A 23,958-nucleotide genomic window follows, 5' to 3' on the forward strand; every position below is an offset into this window, starting at 1 on the left:
AATTCAAATTTGAATCGATCATTAAAAAATTTAATTCCCGACCTGATTTGTTGCTCTAGATGTAAGGAGGTCCCACTAACCATAGTTAGCAATTTGGCGAATTATTCATGAAATAATTGTTTAATTTGGAAAACGTTTAAAAGTGTCGATTTTTTTTCAATAATACGGAATAATTCATTAATTCGGCAAGAAATAATTAATTCGCGAATTATTCGTATTGTCACTATAAGTTTGCTGAGTATGTTGTCAAATTTTATCGTATTTTTTTTATTTTTTGCTTCGTATTATATTCGAATTAATTACGAACACGAACTTTTGCAGTTTCTGCTTTTTTTTAATCCAAATTGAAAAAACAAATTCTTATCGAAACTCGAATTTTATTCGAATATTTTTCGTATCGAATTTTTGCCGTATTACGAATTGATAACTATGCCACTAACCCCACTAATTTAGACTAAATATATTAAATTTGTTGGGAAAAACAAAATAATAATTTCTGAAAATTTGTTCGGAATTTCTAATGAAATTGTCGAAAATTTGGATGGCATAGGTTATAATAATAGTGTGAAAATTTGTTTGGAATTTCGATGAAATTGTTTAAATTTTAGATGGCATGGGCTGTGATATGGGTTGTAATAATAGTGTTTGGCGAGGGCAAAATCGGAAAAACGAAAAAACCACATATGAATTCTACTATAACTGGGGGTGTTTTTTAACGGAGAGAGACAGAACCGTCCTTACAATTTGTTTAAATTATATATTAGTCTCTATATTTTATCTAAATTACTAAAAAGTCATGTACTTAAAACTACAAAATTGCCCCTACATTTTTTTTTTGGGTGCAATATTGCCCTTGGGCTTTATAAGTATTATGTATCCCATTTTGCTCTCTCATAATCTAAGCAAATAACTACTGATCTAAGATAAAAACGAAATAACATCGAAATCGAAATGATCAAAATGTAATCTATCGTAATTACATTAAAATATAATGTTTATAAAGATTAACCCATATCTAATTATCTAAACCTAGTTCCAAATTCCCTGATCTTGGAGGATATATAATTGAAGAACAAATAGATGCTATATTATGAAATTGATGAATAATTTAGAAAAAAAATAATGAAATTGAAAGAGGTCAAGGGAAAATGGAGATTATCATTCATCATAAACTTCGGTTTTTCGTCATCACCACCGATCAATTTCACCATAACAACTACCATTATTATTGCTCCACCTTAACAACAACCACTGTTTATGTTAATAAACCTTAAATATAAACTCTTAAACTTAAGTAGATGGACAATGATAAAATCTAAAATTTGATGATTAGGACGTGTTCAAATTGTTTTTATTATCTTGCAAATTTCGATACTGTTGTTGGAATTCCGAACGGAATTTAGATTTTTAAACATTTTAGAATTCCACTAATTTTGAAATTTGTAACTATATACATAAATTATTGGTGATGAAATTGAATAACAAATATATGATATATTATGAAATTGAATAATAATTTAAAAAAAAAATGATGAAATTGAAAGAGGTAGAGGCAAAATATAAATTATCATTTATCATAAACTTCGTCTTTGTCTTCTCCATCGCCATCGATCAATTTCATCTTCACAGCCACTATTATTTCCACCTCAGACCCATTGTTATGTTAAAAAACTCTAACTATAAACTCTTAAACTTTAAGTGGATGGACAATAATAAAGGTTTAAAATCAGGAGTCCGAACGTGTTCCAATTATTTTTAATACCTTGCAAATTAATTTCGATATTGCTGAATTCCAAACGGAATTTATATTTTTCTGCTGGTATATCATAAATCGCGCGCACGAAAGTTTTGATAAAATGAGGCAGGACCAGGAGGGTCCAATTACTGCCATTTAGTCCTTCACCAAATACGTAAATAAAGACGTTGGCACACCAATAAAAAGAAACCGATTAATTATTTTATATTTTATAACTGAAACGATAAAACGTTAGTCAAACTCTTTCACTGCCAAAAAGTAATAAAAAATTCGTCACTTTCCTGGAAAATTCCATTTACGAGCCAACCCTCTTTCTCTCTCTCTACTGAAAAACAAAGATATTTTGACAGGAACGCGGTTTCCATAAGAAGAACTTTATACCCGGTCTCGATCCGATCAAAATCCAGTATAGCTATAAACAAATTTGGTTAGGGTTTTTTTTTTTTAAAATATGGCGGAGACTAGACGGTATACTTTGGATAATCAATTAGGTAAAAATAACTAACTTATATTCTCATTCAATTCTGTTTTTTTTTTGTTGCATTAAATTAATAAAGTTGCTTTACTAGATAAATACCCGTGACTGACTAATAGTGCTCCGCTGTGCTTTTATTTTGTGGATATTGTAGAATTACTTATTTATTTATTTTTTTTTTTTTTTATCTTTGTTGAGTGCAGATATTGAACAGATACTTAAGGAAGCACAAACAAGATGGTTGCGCCCAGTTGAAATCTGTGAAATTCTTCAAAATTATCGAAGGTTTCGTATTTCTCCAGAGCCTCCAAATAAGCCACCAAGTATGCCTCTCTACTTATTAGTCTTTTTCCCGGTTGGTGTCTCAAAACATTTAGAGTCTGATTACAAATATTGCTTTAAAGATCTCAATACCACGTCCAATAATGCCAAATGTTACAAGAAATTGATCTGTGTAGAAAGCTAATTCAGTTTAAAGTTGTAGAAATTAAGAGGCACAGAACAGCACTTTGCACAAATGCCTGACTACTGTTTGTAATATTATATGGAGGGGAAGGGTTATATGCACACACTAGATGATTTGAACTAAAAGAGTTTTGGCATCTGTTAACAGCCACCATTTTTTATCGTACCTTTTGCTGCTCTAACAGTTTCGCCTATTACAAAATATGAATACCTGCTCACCACATCTTATATTCATGCCTTTTCTTCATCAGGTGGTTCATTGTTTCTTTTTGATCGGAAGGTGTTGAGATATTTCAGAAAGGATGGTCATAATTGGCGGAAGAAAAAAGATGGAAAGACTGTGAATGAAGCTCATGAGAGGCTAAAGGTAAGTGAACTTATTTACTTTCCTTAGTATGTATTTTTACTAGCCTTTTTGTGCTTACAGTTATAGGATATGCTTTTAAAACTAAAACTGTTGTAAGTTTTTGCTGATGTAATTTAGTCTCCCTTTTCTAGTGAACTAATTATGTATGTTGAACAAAGTTTAAATTTTATGCAACATAGAGTTAATATAATTGCACTATTGTAGGCTGGAAGTGTTGACGTGTTGCATTGCTATTACGCCCATGGAGAAGAGAAGGGAACTTTTCAGAGGCGAGTTTATTGGTTGCTAGAAGAGTGAGTATCAAATCCGATTTTATGCCTTAATTGCTCTAAATGCTGTAGTCTGTTGGTTTTTCACTTTTTATTGGTTTGTATTATCTTATCGTGAATAAAATGTTTACTTATATACTTATAGTCATATACTGTTATATGTAAGTAAATAAAAACTATGGATGTGTTCTAAGTTTTACGAGTAACGTTGACTCTAAATTACCAACATATGCATGTAAAATTGCTCTTCAGTTAAGCTTCATAACATGATTTGTTGGCAAACACTTTGAGAAAGTTATATAATAGCTAGTCATATCATCTACTATTATTTGTGTTACATGGACATGCCATATTTTAGAAATAATCCGTGTCGGATGCATATCCACGGTCAGTGTCGGACACATATAAGACACATATTGTGTGATATACCCAAACTTTTTATATTTTGAGTGTCAAACACTTCGTATCCATGTCAGTGTGACTTAGACTATTATGTATGTATTTTTAGTAAGCAGTGGGGTGTAACTAAGATAATTCTGTTAATAACATAATGGGAGGTGTTCTGCTTAGGGTAAACAATTGCACTCTGCTTTCTCAATCTTCTCGTTTTATTGATGTTCACATTCATGTGTTCACTATGTTATCTTTTGTTTTATTTGTTTACTATATTTCCTTTTTACTGCTATTAATTTTCTTCTTGTGTGTGTGTTTCCTGTTTTATATATTTTCTTGTTGTTTGATGTTGCAGGGCATACATGCACATTGTTCTTGTCCATTATAGGGAAGTGAAGGTTGAATTTCAAACTCTTGCAGTTTGGCTGTTGTCTTTACTTCTTAATGTGATAAACTGTTGGGTTTACTGGAAGTTGGGAGCTTGTATTAACTTCATTCTACGTCTCATTTTAGTCGGTCCATAGGTTTCACAAGTATTTATATGGTTGCATGCTTGAAGTTGGTTACTTGGCCAAGTCAGAATTGCATGCTTGCACGGTCTAACCCAGTAACCTGTCGCTCAAGTAGTTTTCTTTACATGTTAGAGGAATATTTATATGCTTTGACCAGGACTTGTCTTGTTTCATGTGCTACTCACATTTGTAAGTGTCATAGAATAATATATAGCTGTAGCACTTTTGATTATTCGCAAATCAAAAGTGGTTAAAGAAACCCACGAGTTCAGTCTCTTAGTTTTATAAATAATTAAATATGAATCATTTTGTGCAACAGATGGTACATTGGCTGCATTATGTGTTGATCTACTGGGGTTTGGTGACTTTATTAGGTCTTAAAGTGTTGATAATGAGATGGGAAACAAGATTATAGAACACTTTATACCCCACATGAATTTTGAATTTTGTAGTCAATGGACGTCAGGACTTCAATATTATATCTAATAATCCCCCCCTCTTTATCTAGTTTTGGCTTCTTAAAAACTGATGGTTGCCTGTACCCACCATTCTGAAGCCTTTAAAAGATTATATTTTACCATTTAAACATCTATACTCAAAAGTATTTTGCGTACGATAGTTTCATGATTTTCGTTCAGCATTGGCACACTGTAATGTAGGAACTTTCTATTTTCAGGGCAGCAAAACAAGTTTTAACCGCCTAAAAGACACTGAAGCTGTTTCCAATTCTGAGGCGAGTAGTCCTTTATCATCAAGTGTTCCCACAAATTCTAATCATGTATTTTCACCTATGGATTCCCCAAGTCTTAGCAGTGGTCAGATATCAGAATATGAAGATATTGAATCTGGTAAATCAGTTGGCTTCCTACTTTATTTTCTTTATTCTTTAGCTAAAGGATCTGGATTAGTTTAGGTCGAGATATGATAGCAATTGAACATGTTTTATTTCTGTTGAATGCAATTAAACTCTTGTTGCAACTGACACAAATTTATTGCGGCAGATTTTCATCCGGCAAGTTCCCTATCTGACTCTCATCTTGTGTTACGACAAATAAAGGACGAGTTTGGGACAGTCCAAGCAGATCCTCGACTCTCGGACTCATGTGTATCAGTTTCTTTTCCTACTAACGATTGTAAGCCCATTTAGCTTTATCTTCTTCTTCTTCTTCTTCATCAGTTTCTTGTTTAGTTATAAATATTTGGTTGTTTTTCGTACTCATCTGGTATGAGTATAACATATGATATATTCTCACCATTATTTTGTCCCTCGTTTTGAATTTATTTCCAGATGATATATATGGAAATGGAAACCCATCAGCTAGTACTAGACTAAATAACGCCTCGCTCGGTCAAGAAAATAGATATAGATACAGTAATGATACTGCGTTTGGACTAAATTTTGATCCCCCAAAACAGCTCGACTCGGCGTCCTGGGAACAAGTCCTAGAACGTTGTAATTCAGGATTTAGAAATTCTGATTCATCTACCCAATATACCAGTATTGGAAACTTGCCTGAACAAGAGAATATGATACGTGGGAAACTTTTTTCGGATGAGCTTAATTTCCAGCAAGAAGTTGTGGGCAGACCAGAAGGCCAAATGAAATGGCAGGTAATATAACCGTCCTGTTTCATCCAAGTATTTTGGTAGTAGTGCTTAACATGCTTGTGAGCTCCATATGCAAGTTAGAGGTGCTATATTAAAAAACGTCTACATGCTTGAGTGGTTATTAGTCTGGATAGGTGTTTAGACGCCTGCTATTATTTGCCACTTCCTTAACACATTTAATTAGATTGGGGTTGGTAGTATTCACTGCAAGTTTTAGGAATGGAAATCGTCTATTTTAGCTATTGACTCTTTCCTTGAGTCTAGTACTGTATTTAGATTCATTTTTCTCTTCATGTTTCTGAGCTTTAACCTAATTGCTTAATTTATTTATTCAGATTGCTTTAGAAGACACTTCTTCACATATATTTAAATGGCCCATGGAACCGAATTTACATCTGGAGCTGGAGAATGATCTAAATTGCAACTATCATGAACAAACGTCTTTCTCCCAACCCTTTTGTATGGACCCTGAACAACAAAATGGGAACTTTGTGCAAAATAACCTCCAGAAGCTCACAAATGCAGAACTTGGAACTCTTCTGGAATCAAATCTTGAAAATTATCTGACTGAAGATAATTTTTCAACTATTAAGCAGCCAGTTCTAAACTCTGTCAGAACAGTTGAAGCTTTGAAGAAAGTTGACAGCTTCACCCGTTGGATGAGTAAAGAATTGGAAGGGGAGGTAGATAATTCGAACAGGCAAACCAGTTTTGGGGTTGACTGGGATATTGTTCGAAGTGAGAGAGTTGCTGACGATGCAAACATCTCTTCTCAAGTATATTTGGATTCTTACTCATTGAGCCCTTCACTCTCTAAGGAGCAACTATTCAGTATTACAGACTTCTCACCAAACTGGGCCTATGAAGGCTCAGAAACTAAGGTAGGTGAAGTTCTTTCCGTTGGTCTGTTTTTGGCTAAAGCATTTTGCCTAAGCTTTATATGGCACACTTTACTTTACAGGTCTTGAACAAAATTATTAAATACGAGTTTTACTGTTTTTCTAATAAATTATTAAACAGGTACTAATTTCCGGAATATTCCTAAAGAGTCCAGAAGATTTAGCAAAATATAAATGGTCGTGCATGTTTGGGGAAGTGGAAGTTCCAGCTGAGGTTTTAGCAAATAATGTTATTCAATGCCATGCTCCACATCACAAAGTGGGAAGGATCCCTTTTTACGTAACATGCTCCAACAGGGTGGCTTGTAGTGAAGTGAGAGAATTTGAATTCCGAGTCAGCCGTACTCAAGATTTCATGATGACTGATCCTAATAGTGTTGGCACAAGTGATATGCTCCTTCATATACGATTTCAAAACTTATTATCCTTGGGTTCTGTCCGTCATACTGGTTCCGTTGAAATTGATGGTGAAAATTCTCATAGAAGTGGTAGTATCAGATTGATGATGAAAGAAGATGATGAAGGGTTCCTGATGGTAAATACTACTATGGGTGGCTTTTACCCAGAGAAAGAAAAAGAGCAACTTCTAAAAGAGAAGTTGAATTCATGGCTTATTCAGAAAGTAACTGAAGACGGTAAAGGCCCCAATTTGTTAGATAAAGAAGGTCAAGGCGTGATACATTTAGCAGGTGCTCTTGGCTATGACTGGGCTATAGCACCAACAGTAGCCGCTGGTGTTAATATCAATTTCCGTGATGTGAATGGATGGACTGCACTTCACTGGGCTGCATTTTGTGGCAGGTATGTTTTTATTTTGGTGCACCAAAAAAGTCCTATATACGCTAAAGTACATAGTGCAATAGGTTTCAGTAGATGCAAGAATTGTTATGGAAATAAGACCATTTAAGACACTCTTTTTGCTACTGTAATAATATAGTTCTCTCTTTAACTCCTTTTCAGGGAGCGGACAGTTGGTCTTCTCGTTTCTCTCGATGCAGCTCCTGGAGCATTAACAGATCCAACTCCCAAATTTCCTTCGGGCAGGACACCTGCAGACCTTGCTTACATGAATGGACACAAAGGGATTGCAGGTTACCTTGCAGAATCTTCTTTGACCATTCATCTTTCATCTCTTACTATGAAAGACACCAAGGATGATACTCCAGCAGATATTACAGAGGCAGAAGCTTCACAGAAAGTTCCTGATCAAAATGCTTCACAATTCTTTGATGTTGGTGTGCCAGATGCCTCTTTGAAAGACTCACTTACTGCTGTTCGTAATGCTACTCAAGCTGCTGCTCGTATACATCAAGTGTATAGGATACAATCATTCCAAAGAAAGCAGTTAGTTGAGTATGATGACAAAAAATTTGGAATGTCAGATGAGCGTGCTCTTTCACTCATTTCTGTTAAGAAACATAGACTGGGATCGCATGGTGAACCCGTACATGTTGCAGCCATGCGAATACAGAACAAATTTCGTGGTTGGAAAGGAAGAAAGGAATTTTTGGTAATTCGACAACGGATTATCAAGATTCAGGTGTGTGCTTTTCTTTCCACGTGTTTCTTTCTAAAATTCTTTGTGATGAATAAAGATTTTATTCATACTCACAGTCGAAGAAAAAAATGTAGAAGTGGTAGGAAACGACATCTGCATGTATTAATATGTTCCAAATTCCCAACTGAGGTGACACTAATTGACCAGTTCTTACTGACCAGCCCAACAACTATAACCGTATCAGGTGTGACTGTGAGAGGGATTTACTCAAGAGACCAAAAGAAAAAACCAGACTAGATTACAGTAACCACCATCTAATCAAGTATTCAATTTTCATTTATGTCAAATGGAAGACAAGGTTTTCAAACTGGACAAATCACAGACTTGGGGCAAACTCCTTATCCTGAAAATTATTGCCATTCTGAGTTTCCAAATGATCCACGAAATGGTATAAGGACCCAATCTCCACACAAAGCAGCTATATCTGCTGCAAAAAAATCAGGCTGTAGAGTTTAGAGTGAGCCAATCCAACACCGAATCTGGCTTATATACGTTGTAGCTGCATAGACTAGCAGCTTCATTGCCAAACTGTATATGGAGAATGTTCTTCATTTCATACACATCTAGTCATCTACATGTTAAGTTCTCTGTCATTCATGGCCACTACAAATTTTAACTTGTGCCACTGTTAGTTCCAGTAGAAAGACGTTTAAAACCACTCTTCTAGTTCTTTATGATGATTATTGTTCTTAAACTCTTATCCCACATTTCTCGATTTGTTATTAAAACTACTCTTCTAGTTCTTTGTAATGATTATTGTTCTTAAACTCACATCCCACATATCTTCTGACATTCAATCTTTTGGTCAAAAGGCCCTTGTGAGGGGGCACCATGTCAGGAAACATTACAGATCGATCATATGGTCAGTAGGAATTGTGGAGAAAGTAATTTTACGCTGGAGACGGAAAGGAAGTGGCTTGCGTGGGTTCCAGTCGGATGCAATTACCGGGGGCCCAAGTGCGCAAAGTGGGCCCTCAAAAGAAGATGATTACGATTTTCTGAAAGAAGGAAGAAAACAGACGGAGGAAAGATTGCAGAAGGCACTTGCCAGGGTGAAGTCCATGGTTCAGTACCCAGAAGCTAGAGACCAATATCGTAGGCTACTGACTGTTGTCACGGACTTCCAGGAAACAAAGGTACATAAACTCTGTAGCAACTACTTAAAGATTAAACTGTTCAGCATATTCTTGCCATTCTTTAATAAAAAACTTAAAAAAGGGACTAAGATGGGTATTGCTCTATGAAATATGTTGATCACAGGAATTGTTCCTTGAGCTAAAATGCATGTAAAGATATGGTTTACTGTTTACATGAACATTTTTGATGTGGAAATAATAAGACCTATAAATGAAATTGGGGAAAAAGCTGGAACCCAAAAATAAGGGCACTATTTACTTGAGGTCTTATGTACCAGTCAGCATTGTGCGTCCCATGTATCAGATGCATGGAGACACTCTTTGATATCATTTTCTATATCAAGTTTACTGGAGTTTTCATGTATTATGATGTATGGTTGTTGGGCAACTGCATAATAACGCAAATCCCTTGTTGAACTCCTGATTTCATTATATTCACGTTCCAATTGGCTAAATGTTTTTTCCTCAACCTAATTTCGACACTGTTTGGCATAAAATAAGGGTAGGACTATTTACTTGTTTCATTTTATTCTGTAGCGTGGATATAGTTTTACTTGTTTCGACACTCTCACATAAAGCACTGGTTGACATAGAATTAGGATAAGACTATTTCAATTTAGTTTCTCATTTCCTTCGTATCTTCCTGCAGCTTGTACACAATAGTCTTTTAAGCAGTTCAGAAGATGCAATTGATAATTTTGATGACATGATTGACCTCGAAAATTTGTTGAACGATGACACCTTTATGTGTATGTGAAGCTTTGGTGAGTTTCTGCCAATGTAATTGCTCTTGTATATTCTCACTCCAATTTCTATATTTTATTGAGCTAATTCCTGTATCTGGTAGGTATTTAATGACATCATCTAATATGTATCCTATTAGCCAATCTAATCCTTTTTAAGATCCAAAAGGAACAGAGTACTTTGTTTGATTGTTGTACTGGTTTCTGCCAATGCATTGCACATATTTATGTCACATGGATTAGCTGACATAGCAGTACGTTGGAGCTAATCCTTTTTGAAGATTGCCGTTGGAAAAAGTTGACCATTCTTTCTAATGTAAGATTCCTCAATTGTGCATCTTTTGTTTTGATTGTAAATTTGTAATGGTGGTCTATGATGCTATTTTGTTTTTGTAGATTCAATCATCATCTGAATAATAAAATGAAGCATTTCCCATTATCCCCTGCTCTACTACACACCTCTTCCAGTCGTTGTATGGATCTAAATATCTGATACAGAATTTTCACACCACAAAATGTGTGGAGTATTGCTTGGATACCTCTGGGTTTGCTGCACCATCCCTCATAAGATGCAGTCATTGGTTGAAGAGTAACTGAGTAGGTGATAAAATTAAAATATGATGAAAATTATCCGGTTCCAATGACCTTGTCGAGATGTGTCTCAACTCCTAATCATCATGGTACTTTTACAAATAACATATGGGAGAGGTTTTAGGGACATATTTTATCTGGACACTTAAACAAACTCAAAATTTTGGATTTGGGATTAGGCTAATGTTTTGTAGATGTAATCTCACAACTATTCAAAACATTGTCACAAATAATAAAAAAATAAAAAATTTCTAAACTTGCTAAATATAGTATCAAAAATAGTGAAAATGAATGGTTTACAATTAGCTAAATTTTGTAAATTGGTAATTATAATTGGCAAGTTTAGAATTTTTAAATTTTTTTGATTATTTCTGATAATGTTTAGAATAGTTAGGAGATCATATTTACCAAAAATTAGTCTAATCCAAAACTTATAAATATTCTAACAATTTTGAATTTGTTTACGTGTCAAATGTTTAATTTGTCTAACCCTCCCACTTTTGACACTATTTTATAACTCTCTACATTTGTAACCTCTTACGCGGTCTGACTTCCATTTCAGTTTTGTTTAGTTGGCCTTTTAAAAAGAACTATTATTAAATTTTGTCTTTTTTCTATTTACATTTGAAATTCAGGAATAATTTTGGTATTAGATGGAATATCAACGGAACTGGAATAAAAGTCAGACGGTGTTGGGGTAAATCGGGGGGATGGTTATATGAACTCCACCTTATAGCGACTCCAAAGTTACTCCACTCATAAAAATGAATTGAGGACTAATTTTTTGTGGATGTGTACATCTCATGATGGAGAACATCCCCACCAAAAATCAGCTCAATTGAATATGTCTAACCTTGTCAAAAATTGTATCGAAATTAAAAAAATCTGGACCGTTGGATAATTTCATAACTTTCTAAATGATTTTTGATGAGGTTGTACATCTTCAAATGAACTGATTTTTTGTGAGGATGATCTCTATTGTGTCGAAAATATCTCCACCAAAAATCAGCTTCTAGTTCATTGAGTTAAGTGGTGGAGTTCATTTGGAGTTCGTTTTAGTGGAGTTCATATAACCATCCCCATCATGGGGTTTATTATAAACTGATAACTTTACAAAAAAAAAAAAAAAAAAAAAAAATTATAAATTGATAACAAATGTAGGGGGTTTAAACAAATGAAACTACCGCTAAATGATTCAAAGATGTAGTGACCTGATTCAGTTGCACTGTCGGTAGAAGCAAATAGAAACTCCATATTAAATTCCATGGCCAAAAATTCCATGGCCAAAACAAATAGAAACTCCATATTAAATTCCATGGCCAAGTTTGCTGGATTTTACTATCCGTAGAAGCAAATAGAAACTCCTTATTAAACAGGTCTGCACTTCTTCCATGGCCAAGTTAGCTGGATTTTATTTGGCGTGTACATTACCGTAACCATTGTTCCAGAGCATGTTCTATTGAAAACCTCACAAACTCATCTTTTCATTAAATTATATATATAATGTGTTTTTCTAAAAAAAAAAATACAATGTTTTTCAATTCTACCCAAACATTTTTTTTCCTTAAAAACCCCACAAATTCTTTTCATTCAATACTAATTGTGTTCTCCAAAAAAACAAAAACAAAGTTTTTCAATTCTACCCAAACAAATTTTTTTTTTTACTTTGAAAACCCCACGAACTCTTGTATTCTTCTAAAAACAAAAACAAATTGTTTCAATTCTACCCAAATATGTTTTTTTTTTTTTCCTTTAAAACCACGTTAATTCTTTATTTTCATTCAATCCTAATGTGTTCTTCTAAAAAAATTAATACAAAAAATCTTTCAATTCTACCCAAATATGTTATTATTATTTTTTGGGTATGACTAAAGACAGGTGCAACACGAGGACTTCCTAAGAGCAAGTCCAATGGGGAGCAGTTTATAATGGGTCTTTCTAAAAGGTGCTTTATATAGCCTTTTAGCAGCCCCAAACCAAATTTGCGTTCAAATTCAAAAACCAGTTCAATGGGGACTTTTAGCAAATTGTTAAGTTCGGGATCTGGACGGCGAGAGTTTTTGTTTGCTCAGATGTTAAATTGCAACAGATGGCATAAACTCTGCTGTCTGTACACTCCAGACACTATAACACACGAATCTCTTCTCAATTCACTCATTCAATTCCTCAATTCCTCTATCCTCTTCTCTCCTCACTCCTAAAAACCAAAAACAAAAACAATTCACTCATTTATTCCTCAATTCACTCCTTTTTGTGCTCAATACTCGTAAGTTTCACTCTCTCCTATTGAAATTATATTCGATTTTAGAAATGTTAATTGTGATTGAATTGAATTGTGATTGAATCGATTTTAGAATTGAATTGTGATTGAATTGAATTGAATTGAATTGTGATTGAATTGATTTTAAAATTGAATTGAAAGTTGATTTTAGAATTGAATTGAATTGAATTGATTGAATTAGAATGTTGGAATTGATGATTGTTAGTATGAAATTGTGCGTTTTGTTTAAATTGAAGTTATAAATAGGATATTGTTAATTGAATTGCAGGTGCCACGCAAAATGAGTAACAAGGGTAAACGATTTTTCAATAAAAATCAGTTAGTAGATTGATACAAGAGTCGACGTCATCACTAAACGTCGATGAGGATGAAAACGTCGATGAAGTCTATAATTTGCAAAACCCTCCAGTAATTCAATTTCCGAACCCAGTCGATCCACTAACACATGCTACATTGGCTAGAAATCTGGAAACTTGCATCTATCATCGTGTAAATATGGTAATCATTTGATCGTTAAATTTGATTTCTTTAACATCATAATTTGTATTTTCTTTAATTTTAATGAATAAATGTTTAGGAGGGAACGGGGAGATGAAATTGCGGTGTTGTTGGGCATCCATGAACAATTGGTGGAAGATAATGGTTGCCAAAAGAGATTGTTTTGAAGGCATAAGAAATGAAATTTTACAATCTCCGTTTGGGTAATTGTTTCGATGTGGTTATCAAAATGCTGACCGTGGTTTGATATACGCTTTGATCAAGCGGTGGTGGGACACAACTCACACTTTTCACTTTCCACAAGGCAAGATAGGGATCACTCCAATGGATGTTACTATGCTCACGAGAATTAGCGTAGGAAGGGAAAATATCGTTACGATTGGAGAAGGTCGGTTCGCAACTTTTGATTATGCATAACAAAGTTGGCCAAATATAAAGCCGGAGCATTGGGCTAAAGGAGGGGGGGGGGATCAAACCCTCCTTTTTTGTGAATGAGTTCATAGAGAAGACGAAAGAGAGTGACGAAGGTTGGTGCCCGACGGGTACAGATTAGGAGAGATATTTGAGAGCATTCTATTTTTACTTAATCACACAGTGTTTCTTACCCACGGGTGATAGTTCATTGAGGTTAGGTTGGATAGAGTGTTTGGTTTGGTTAGATTACATGCATCAGTATGATTGGGGTGATGCTATGTTTGGAGCTTTGATTTACGCGTTGGATCCAGCATGCCGAGTCACAACTAATGTTGCGGATGGTCAATGTGGTGGCTTCACCCATCTTTTACAAGTAAATTTTAAATTTTTAGTATTATAACTTTATGATAGTATTATAATTTTTAAATTACGTACAAGTTTGATTTTGATATTTGTTTTTATGATAATATTGGTGGCATGAGTACCTACCATGACTCCTCTTCTGAGACCGAACATGGACCGTGATATTATCCCACAGATTAGAGCATGGATGAATGACTTTAAAGATTGCCGAACTGGTCAAGGACACCACAACATTCACTTAGATCGTAACCAACTCGATACTAGGTCGACATTGGTGATACAGGGACACCATGGTTTCATACTCGATATATGGACTTAAATGTTGATGATATGAGGGAGATACCATGAATGATGTTCGGTTACGTGAGATGATTCACCGTGTACGTCGTTCGTATAATCTTACAATACACCGAATCGTCTTTGAGTTTGGAGGTATCATCATGTGGTACCTGGGCGATAAGTGTTGGCACCAAATCGTTGGTACACCTTTCATCCCACACCCTCCTCCGGATAATATATATGTGCCCATTGGGAAGAGTCAGTCAGTGGAGGTCCTATCTTAGAATGCATGAAGACTTGTGGCCACAAGCTTCTCTATGTTTAGATGTGAATGGTGACTACGATAGTTACTGAGATCATGTCTCAAGGGGCCTATATTTGCCTGCTAACATGTACAGAGCTGCTAACATGGACTTTGTGGACATAAGGCTATTAGAAGTGATTTGCGTATCCCACACCCTGCTGAGCCTTACTATTTATCTCAAGGTCCTTATGAGTCTTTTGTTCAAGCTCCTTCCGATCCGGATAACCCATGGAGCTATGGCATAGTTACATCTCAGAGAATGCATGTTAACATTGCCATACCTATACCTCATGTTGATCAAAGTTATCTTCCGAACTTCGTCCCAGATTTTGACACTCTAGATGAGGTTAGTATTTGGTTTATATTTTGAAACTTGAATTATATTTGGTTTATAGTGATGATTTTTCTTAAAGTTATTGATTTTTTTGTACAACCAAACGTGAATACTATCATTATTTGGGATGCGCCAAGATTCGTTTAGGACACAACCAACCAAATAATCATTATTTGACACATGATAGAAGAAAAAGACACATGATAGAGTAGCAGAGTTAGAAGCGTAGGTGCTAGAACTGACATTGCGAGAATCACAACGAGTGAGTAAATCAAAGAAGAGGCAAGCTTGCGAGGGTTCGAGCGGAAATTAGTTTAAAATTTGTTTTTATGTGTGTTTTGATTTACTTCTATGGATTTTGTTTAGTTGAATGAATTGAATCATATTTGTTTAATGAATGAATTTTGTTTAGTTGAATGGATGTGTGGATTGTTGTCTCTATTACATGAACGAAATGTATTGGAATGGAATGAATTGGAGTGAGTTTGTATATTAAAAGAAGAATGAAATTTGTCAGTTTTTGCGTCTGGTAGGTACAGATGGCAGAGTTTCTGCCATCCGTCAATTTAATTAAAACGGGATACAGAAATTTAGCTCTTATATTAGAATAGTTTTTATAAATTTAGGTTAATATGTAGGTAATAATCATTGCATATTTCCATAAATATATTGCATGAGCATCTATGTTTGTATTGGTAGTAAGTTTCTGAAATATAGGCTAGAGTACTTATTCTACAAATCCTGTGAGAATATAGCTGAAAAGTCTTATATGAGTGAAATATTTGAGTAATGACACAAGGGAGAAGTAAATTCCGAATAGAGAAATCACACGTCCACTTGCTTGATCACTATATCATATCTTAAGTGAGAATTTAGGTCATTTTTAGATCGATATAGCAAGAAATTCAAACTTATATGAAATTATTTTCCGCTAGTTGACCTTTTGAGCCTTTTCTTTAGCCTTTCATAAACCACAATTCCTTATCCTTTTACAAAAAAAAAAAAAAAAAAAAATCAGCCTATCCATTTTTGAATGAGTCTGAGAATAGAGATGAAATGAAAAAGAGAAAAGAGAAAGATCTGTGAAACTAAGAATTTGTTAATTGCTTCAAATAAGAAAAAAAAGTTTTCATCCAAAGAAAAAAAATAAAAAATAAAAAGTTATAACTCCAAAAACAGAATAAAAAAAGTCAAAAGCCAAAAGAAAAAGAAAAAAAAATGGCTAAGGATGGAAACAAAGTGTAGAAGCAAAGTAATGACACAATATTTTCTCTAATTACATAATATGAAGAATCTATTATCTCAGACTTGTCATTTTGAATATTTATTTTCTTCTTTCTTAAACTATCTCCTAATCCCCACAACACCTAATAAAGACCTTTAACTCAATTAGGAATAGATTAGTATGATAGTAAGTGATAGCTGTGTTTGATCCACTTCGGCTTCCTTGTGTGTCATTGAGATTGTAAGGTAAAGTGTGCCAACTACGCACTAGAGTGAGCGAAACTTGAGTGGAAAAATCATAGTATTTTTGTCTTGACATATATGTGAGGACCTACTTAAGGACGCTATTCCAAAGTTTCAGAAATGGACCTGTTATTGCATTTCATAGCATAGTTCATTATATATATGTTTATCTGTAGATGATTGATTATTATGCATATATTAGCTTAGGTTTCGAATTGATTATTATGTATTCATTGCTAGTGAGATGTATAGATATCTGAGAATAAATAAGGAAACAATAAATTTTATTTCTTAGTCGTTGTAGTATAGATGAAGTTTGTGAGTACATTCTCTGGAAAACTCTCACGAGGCTATAACTCGTCCACTAGGGAATTCCTAGTGGTTTAAGACCTTATTGCATATGGCCAATGCAATCGCACTCAGCGAAACGAGATTAGTTAGAACTCCATTTTTGGTCACTTATTTTAATTTCTCATATTTGCTTGTATAAAGAAAAATACTATTTGTGGGTGGTTTGATAAGAGCCCAAAATTGTAGTTTTAACCCTTAATAATATTACATTTATATCAATTATGTGTATAATAAATAAGAGTTAGTACTATTTACGTGCTTTTATGTATTTCAGGTATTGGAGTCAAATATGTAAAGAAATACGTCATTTTTGCGAGATAAATGATCAAGGGTTGGTTGTTTAGAAGTTCTATGATTAAAGGTCAAGATTCAAAGAGAAAAAGCCTTTTTAAGCCCAGTTAAAGCTGAAAAGTCAAAGTCAACGCGGGTAAAATAGAAGCCGAGAAAAGTCAATGAAACTTCCGCAGTCCGATCTTTGGACCACGCACCACCGAAATTGGGCTTACTATATGTCAAAACGATTGGTTAGGAAAGAGTTTTCTAATGGTCAAGGCCTTTACCCAATCAGAGGAGCAGAAGTGGATAAAAAGGCTGTTGCAGTAATTTTCAACAAAGAATCCCTTTTTGGACATATGTAATTAGGTTTTGGGTTTGATTTCATGGCCCAAAACATGGCTCCAATGCCCATGCACGAAATTGTAGACCTAGCCCTCTCCTATATAAAGAGGAATAAGACATAACTCTTAAACTCTCTTAGATTTTACTTAGATTTTAATACTTAGACTTAGATATAGATCCTAGATGTAACTTAATTATTTATTCAGTACTTAGTTTTTAATACAATTTTCAATTCTTAGACTCTATTCCATTAGATTAATAAATCCAAGTTTTTGTTTTCATTATGTAATATTTTTATTTCTCTATTAATGATAGTCTGATGAATCTGAGATAAACCTCCATTATAGGGGTTTGATAAAGCTTTGATGAAGACTTGATGTGTTAGTTAGAATTATTACATATTCAAGAGTTTCACTCTAGAGGTTAGTTTATTCACCATAAGAATGAGTTAAACTTCTTCACATGCTAATTATTAGTTAGTAGAGATTGCCATGAATAATTAGAGATCAAATACTTAATCTTTATTGGTTAAGATTGCAATAATCTATACTAGCATATTATGAATAAATCAAGGTGGAATCAAATTTCCCTAATTCTTTCTCCATATTCACATCTTAGTATGAAATTGTTTTAGTATAAATTTAAACATCTTAATTAGTTCAATCACCATATTAGTATAATTACAATCCATTACTCTCATTGATTTGGTTAGAATTGTTAGAACTAGTGAAACTTAAGTCTAAACAACTAAGAGTGGAACGGATTCTCTACTCTACATATTGCATGATAAATGAGAGTAGAATTTTGATCATAGAGTAAATTCAAGCGTTTTACTTATTCATAACATAATTAGTATAAAATTAGGTAAAACAATAGTTTTTATATTTATCACTCTACTTTTTTGCTGTAAATTTTAGAGAGTGAAATAAGTAAATGATTGACCATGAATTTAAGAAGAGGTGAAAGGAGTGAAGATTTGGGCGCGCAATCTAATTGAGAAGAATAAAAATTGGGGACGAAGGAAAATACGAGAAAATGGGGACGAAGGAAAATATATGAAATGCCAACGCTACCGCTAGGTGGCCACTTCGGCTACCGGTTACGGATTGGAAAATATGTGGTCAGGAATCGTGCGTAGCCACACATCATGCACACTGAAAAAACCCTCTTACAAGTTTGTCAATGCCTTAAAAAACATATTTTGTGTTGGGCACCTTTGTACATTGGACTCTATGTTGTGCCCACATAATTATAGATCCCAAGTTGGGTCGGGTCTGCCCAACAGAATCTGGGGACTCGAATTTTGTTCGGTTTTGGGCTTCCACTTTTATTGATAAAAAGAGAGTGAAAATTAAGTTGGGTTTCATTTGTTCTGGTCGACACTCAAAATGGCGAGGTTAAGGAGGGTTTCTTCTTCTGGTACTCTCTCTCCATTCTTTTTCCTTCTTTCGTTCCAAAACTACTACTACATATCAACCACGTCAATCATCAACCACTTCTACCGATAAAGACTACCTTCATTTTGATTTATTAGTAAATTTAGTAAGAGATCGTTGTAAATCTGGAACCCTTGAGCTTGACGAGGCATTGGGTTTCTTTAATGAGTTGATTCGGTATCGACCCTTGCCTTCCATTCACCCTTTTACTCAATTGCTAGGAGCCCTTGTCAAGGCCAAACACTATTCTACTGTTTTATCCATGTACAAAACAATGGCTTCTGCTGGAGTCCAACCGAATATCGTGACACTTACTGTCATGATCAATTGCTACAGTTATATGGGTCGGGTGGATTTCGGGTTTTCTCTACTGGGGAATATTCTGAAACGTGGGTTTGAGCCGAATGTGGTTACTTTCACTACTCTGCTCAAGGGTTTGTTTACGGAGGGAAAATCAGCACCAGCTTTGGAATTGTTCGTCAAAATAGCCCGAGATGAAGTCACTTATGGGGTTGTCATCAATTGGTTCTGCAAATCATTAAATTCAGATACTGCCCTTCAATTGATGAGCTCAATGGAAAAGGAAAAGCTGAAGCCGGACATCCACATATACAGTATGATCATTGACTGTCTTTGCAAGGAAAACCGGGTGTATGATGCCGTCAATCTCTTTCAGGAAATGATTGGTCGAGGAGTTGTCCCAAATGTTGTAAGTTACAGCTCTTTAATTCATGGACTATGCAGCATTCGTCAACTGAAAGGAGTCATCAGCTTGTTTGAAGATATGTCCAAAAGGAGCATCTCACCTGATGTAGTAACCTTCAATATTATTGTCGATGCCCTTGGCAATGAGGGTAGGACCAGTGAAGCACTTCAGGTGTTAGAATTGATGCTTCAAAGAGGTATAACGCCTAATATCATCACATATAGTTCTTTGATTCGTGGCCTATGCATCTCCAGTAATTGGAACAAGGCAACTGAATTGTTACACGATATGATCAGTCGAGGAATCTGGCCAAATGTGACAACATACAATATTTTGGTCGATTCGTATTGCAAAGAAGGGAAGCTTAGTGAGGCACATCAACTATTAGAGGAGATGATTCAAAGAAATGTGGCACCTAACACTATCACATACAACTCTTTGATGGATGGGTATTGTTTGCAGGGTCGAATGGAAGAGGCTGCAAATGTTTTTGATTTAATGGTGGATGCTGGTTTGGAACCCGATATTGTTAGCCATAACACATTGATTAATGGTTATTGCAAGGCTAAGAGAGTTCATGAGGCTATACTAGTCTTTAACGATATGACCTGCAAGGAAGTGAATCCTAACGTTGTTACATATAACACACTTATTGGTGGCCTTTGTAATGTTGGGAGAGATGTGGATGCGAAGAAGATTTTTGAGGACATGCAAACTCATGGACAAAGTCCAGATATTCTCACATATGGTACTTTAATAGAAGGTTTGGGTGCTAACGGTGGTCTTTCTGAAGCAATGGAATTGATTCATGCGATGGAAAGAAATGGGTTAAGAGCCAATGTTGTGATTTATAACAGCATTATTCACCACACGTGCAAGGGAAGGAAATTTGTTTGAAGCAAAGGAACTATTTTACAGCCTTTCTTCAAAAGAGGTGCTGCCCAACACCATAACATATAACACAATGATCAATGGCTTTTGTAAGGAGGGGATGCTCAATGATGCTCAAAGTTTGTTCATTGAGATGGAAATGAGGGGTGTATCTCCAGATCAATATACATTCAATATCATGGTTCAAGGATTTCTCAAGGAAAAAGATACTCAAATGGCACTCAACTTTCATGAAAAAATGATTGATAGGGGTTTCTCGACGACTGCAGAAACTATGTCTATGATATTGAATTTGCTTGTGACAGATGAACCGAATGATGAAGGTACATATATTCTTCGCAAGTTCTTGTTGAGAGACAAATAAAGGCGTTATATTTTTGTGTTGATTGATGGGTCACGCATAGAAACTTCTTAAGGAAATTTCGTTTTAAAGATACATTATACATACCATGTTGATGAGTTTGAAATCCATGTTAACCCACTAGACTTTGAGGATCATTCCGTTCCTTTGCTTTTGATCATGCCTCCAAGGACAGTGGATATCCACAAGTTATGAACTATACTGTCGCCCTGTTATCTTCTTATAGCATCCACCAAAGACTTGAAGTTCTCCTCAGATCTATTCAATATCCATCTTTGAAGGTTCTTGCTATGGTGTATTCACAAAAAGTATATACGCACAGCCGGCACAGGCGCAGGGGACTAGACTCCTCAGAGCTTACAAAAAAGCATGGGCCGTGGCCTACAGGCTTTTCTTGTACAAGTACTGTCCAGCCACGTCTTGAATTTCGTAAGTTTTAAATTCTTCCAATCGATAGGTTCTTTTATTTTGTAATATCCATTATATCGTTCCTTCACCAATTGCTTGGATGCATTTGAAAGCCTCGAGGTGAATTTACTCTTGCAGAAAAAATTATTTCCAAGTTAATTCTTATTTATATTAAATTGGTTCCCTAGTGTACTTGTAATTCCAAAACTAATTAATTCGGATCTAGTGTACAATACCTAATTTTCCTAAGTTACATTGACACGGTGTGTCCATATCCGATACGGATAAGAATTGTCCGATACGGTGAAATATAAAAAAATGAGGTATAACACATACAATATGTGTTTGTGTCGTGTCCGACACGGACACATGGGTACGTATCCAACCTAGATTTTTATTATTATACTGCGTGTCCGTGTAACATAGTACTCTTCTGCATAGGTGTTAAAGAAAGAATTGACAAATCTTATCTTTGTTTGTAGGATACAATTAGCTCGTACACAAAGTGAGTTCTTTGCTAAACTATGGTGTTGCTCAAATGACCGCACTTTCTCTACAATGATTCATACTATGGTGATGATTTTTGAAGTCCATGTTTAAAGAGTTGTGACCACTTTGTTGATCATGCCTCCAAGGACAGCTGATTTTCTCAGGTTTTGAACTCTATATGACTGTCGCCCTGTTTCCTTCTTAAAAGCATCCACCAAAGACCTGGATCTCCTTGAATTTCTCCACTCTCCTGTGAAGTTTCATGTCTGTGGTGTACGCATAAAAAGTCCGAATGGATGGATTTATCTTCCCTAGGACACATTTGTGGAGAACTGGAATTGTTGAACTGGAAACTTATGCTTCTCAGAGGTATAATACTAACTGCTCCTTGTATGATCTAGATATCTGCTCCTTAAACATTCAATATTATAGTTAAGGGATTTTTCATGGAAAAGGATATTCATAAGGCAGTGCAATTTGTTACTGAAATGAGTAAGAAGTGTCAATGAGTGCAGGGATTACATCTATGGTTCTAAATTATGTTTTGGGCTTTTGGCAGATGAACAAAATGATGCAAGAGCAAGTGTACTTCGGAAGTTCTTGTTGATTGACGAATAAAGGTTTTGTTATGCGTGTTGAGTGATGGCTCATTAGTTAGAAACTTTTTAACGAATTTTCTTTTTGAAGATTCCTACCATGATCATGAGTTTGAAATCCAGGCTAGCCTACTAGACTTCGTGGATCACTCTGCCCTTTAGCTTCCATAAATTGAACATGCCTCGAGGGACAGCTGATATAGTTGGTATTTTCGTTAAGTTTGTGATTACTTTGTTTTTTTTTAATCTTTTCAATGAAACTGATTATAAAGACTTTTGATGTGTGTTTCTTGAATAGGTCAGTTCCTTGAGGCATGCCCAACTCACCTTATTAGATTAAGTAATTCTGGTAATGGTGAGTTTTTTTCATGTTGATATGTTAGACTTGGGATTTCTGTTACATATGCAGTATGCAATAACACTGCTGAACCTCTTATTTTTCAGATCTTCTTTTCGTATTACTTAGCTTCAATCAGCAGTTATCTTTTGATCATTGGATTTGTTATGTTTTATTTTTAGATTATGTAATTTTTAGAATTAAGCTTGCTTTAATACCGTACTTTACAAAATTTTGCAATTGCATGAATCCTTTTGTATACTGCTCTTGTTTATTTTTTATTTTTTTCCCAGAAATATATATACTGTTGCATCTGCACGGTTGCCTATTTCTCGAATCAGCCTATACCTTTGATTAGCCCAGTTAAAGATATAGGTCATGAATGTGATTACTCCTTGAAGTGGAAGTAGATGTCCACAAGGATGAATACAGGGTCGGAGGGGGCAGTCACCCCCCAAACTTTCAAAACCTGTTTCATCTGCTAGTGATCCTATTACCTCGACAGAACATCCGCAGCTGGTTTCTGGAGCATTTACACGTGTTGCAATATGTGCATCATCCCCCCCAAGAGTGTCTCCAAGTGCATCGCCTCCTTTAATCTCTTCACTAAAAATAAGTGAGCTTCACAAAGCTTCCTAGGCCTCCAGTCGGTTCAGCATCAACCAGACCTTTAGGTTTAATTGGTCACTCTGCCCCATTAGGACCCAGAAGTCAGGAGTTTACTGTTAAATTGCCTTCCACAACATCAAATAGAGCATCTCCGTTCCCCATACCTACGTTGACTGTTCTATGTAGTTTTTCCATACCTTCAAGTAGTCAGAGAGCAAAAGGGTTACATGTTGCTTTTCCCATCATATCCCCTCTGCATCAGCATCAGTGCGTGGGGAGGTATAAATCCGAATGTATCAAAAAAATGAAAAATTAGATCCCGCTGTAAGAAAACTTGGAAAGATTATATAAGCGGTAGTCAATATTTGGGGACCTAGTCATAAGTTCAAAATCCTGAAAGAATCACAAACAGATTATTTGCGAGTTATTATTCCAATCAGATCC

The 23,958-nt window shown here is 35.1% G+C and overlaps 2 protein-coding genes across 2 annotated transcripts; both read left to right on the forward strand.

Moving 5' to 3' along the window:
* The first annotated feature begins 1,967 nt into the window (after nucleotides 1-1,967).
* On the forward strand, nucleotides 1,968-10,349 carry LOC147501766 (calmodulin-binding transcription activator 3-like). The gene is made up of 13 exons (XM_086606768.1): nucleotides 1,968-2,247; nucleotides 2,435-2,554; nucleotides 2,948-3,063; nucleotides 3,268-3,356; nucleotides 4,081-4,123; nucleotides 4,914-5,085; nucleotides 5,239-5,370; nucleotides 5,526-5,848; nucleotides 6,181-6,726; nucleotides 6,866-7,545; nucleotides 7,705-8,284; nucleotides 9,115-9,438; nucleotides 10,088-10,349. The coding sequence occupies exons 1-13, from the start codon at nucleotides 2,208-2,210 to the stop codon at nucleotides 10,193-10,195; spliced, it is 3,273 nt and encodes a 1,090-aa protein (XP_086462894.1). The 5' UTR covers nucleotides 1,968-2,207; the 3' UTR covers nucleotides 10,196-10,349.
* An 8,882-nt stretch (nucleotides 10,350-19,231) lies between these two features.
* Nucleotides 19,232-23,061, forward strand: LOC147501767 (uncharacterized). The gene is given in 4 exon segments (XM_086606766.1): nucleotides 19,232-20,717; nucleotides 20,719-21,504; nucleotides 21,966-22,341; nucleotides 22,532-23,061. Coding segments are annotated over 2 exon segments (1,698 nt in total). The 5' UTR covers nucleotides 19,232-19,379; the 3' UTR covers nucleotides 21,079-21,504; nucleotides 21,966-22,341; nucleotides 22,532-23,061.
* Nucleotides 23,062-23,958: the final 897 nt, after the last annotated feature.

Source organism: Coptis chinensis, chromosome 4 (assembly GCF_015680905.1).
Source record: "Coptis chinensis isolate HL-2020 chromosome 4, ASM1568090v1, whole genome shotgun sequence".
In the NCBI taxonomy this organism is placed as follows: domain Eukaryota; kingdom Viridiplantae; phylum Streptophyta; class Magnoliopsida; order Ranunculales; family Ranunculaceae; genus Coptis; species Coptis chinensis.

What these genes read in the sequence shown, in the direction of transcription:
- LOC147501766 (XM_086606768.1), top strand. Translation starts at nt 2,208, where the DNA reads ATGGCGGAGACTAGACGGTATACTTTGGATAATCAATTAG. An exon ending in ATATGAAGATATTGAATCTG is followed by an intron (nt 5,086 to 5,238) that starts GTAAATCAGTTG and finishes TTATTGCGGCAG; the next exon opens with ATTTTCATCCGGCAAGTTCC. An exon ending in TGGGCTGCATTTTGTGGCAG is followed by an intron (nt 7,546 to 7,704) that starts GTATGTTTTTAT and finishes ACTCCTTTTCAG; the next exon opens with GGAGCGGACAGTTGGTCTTC.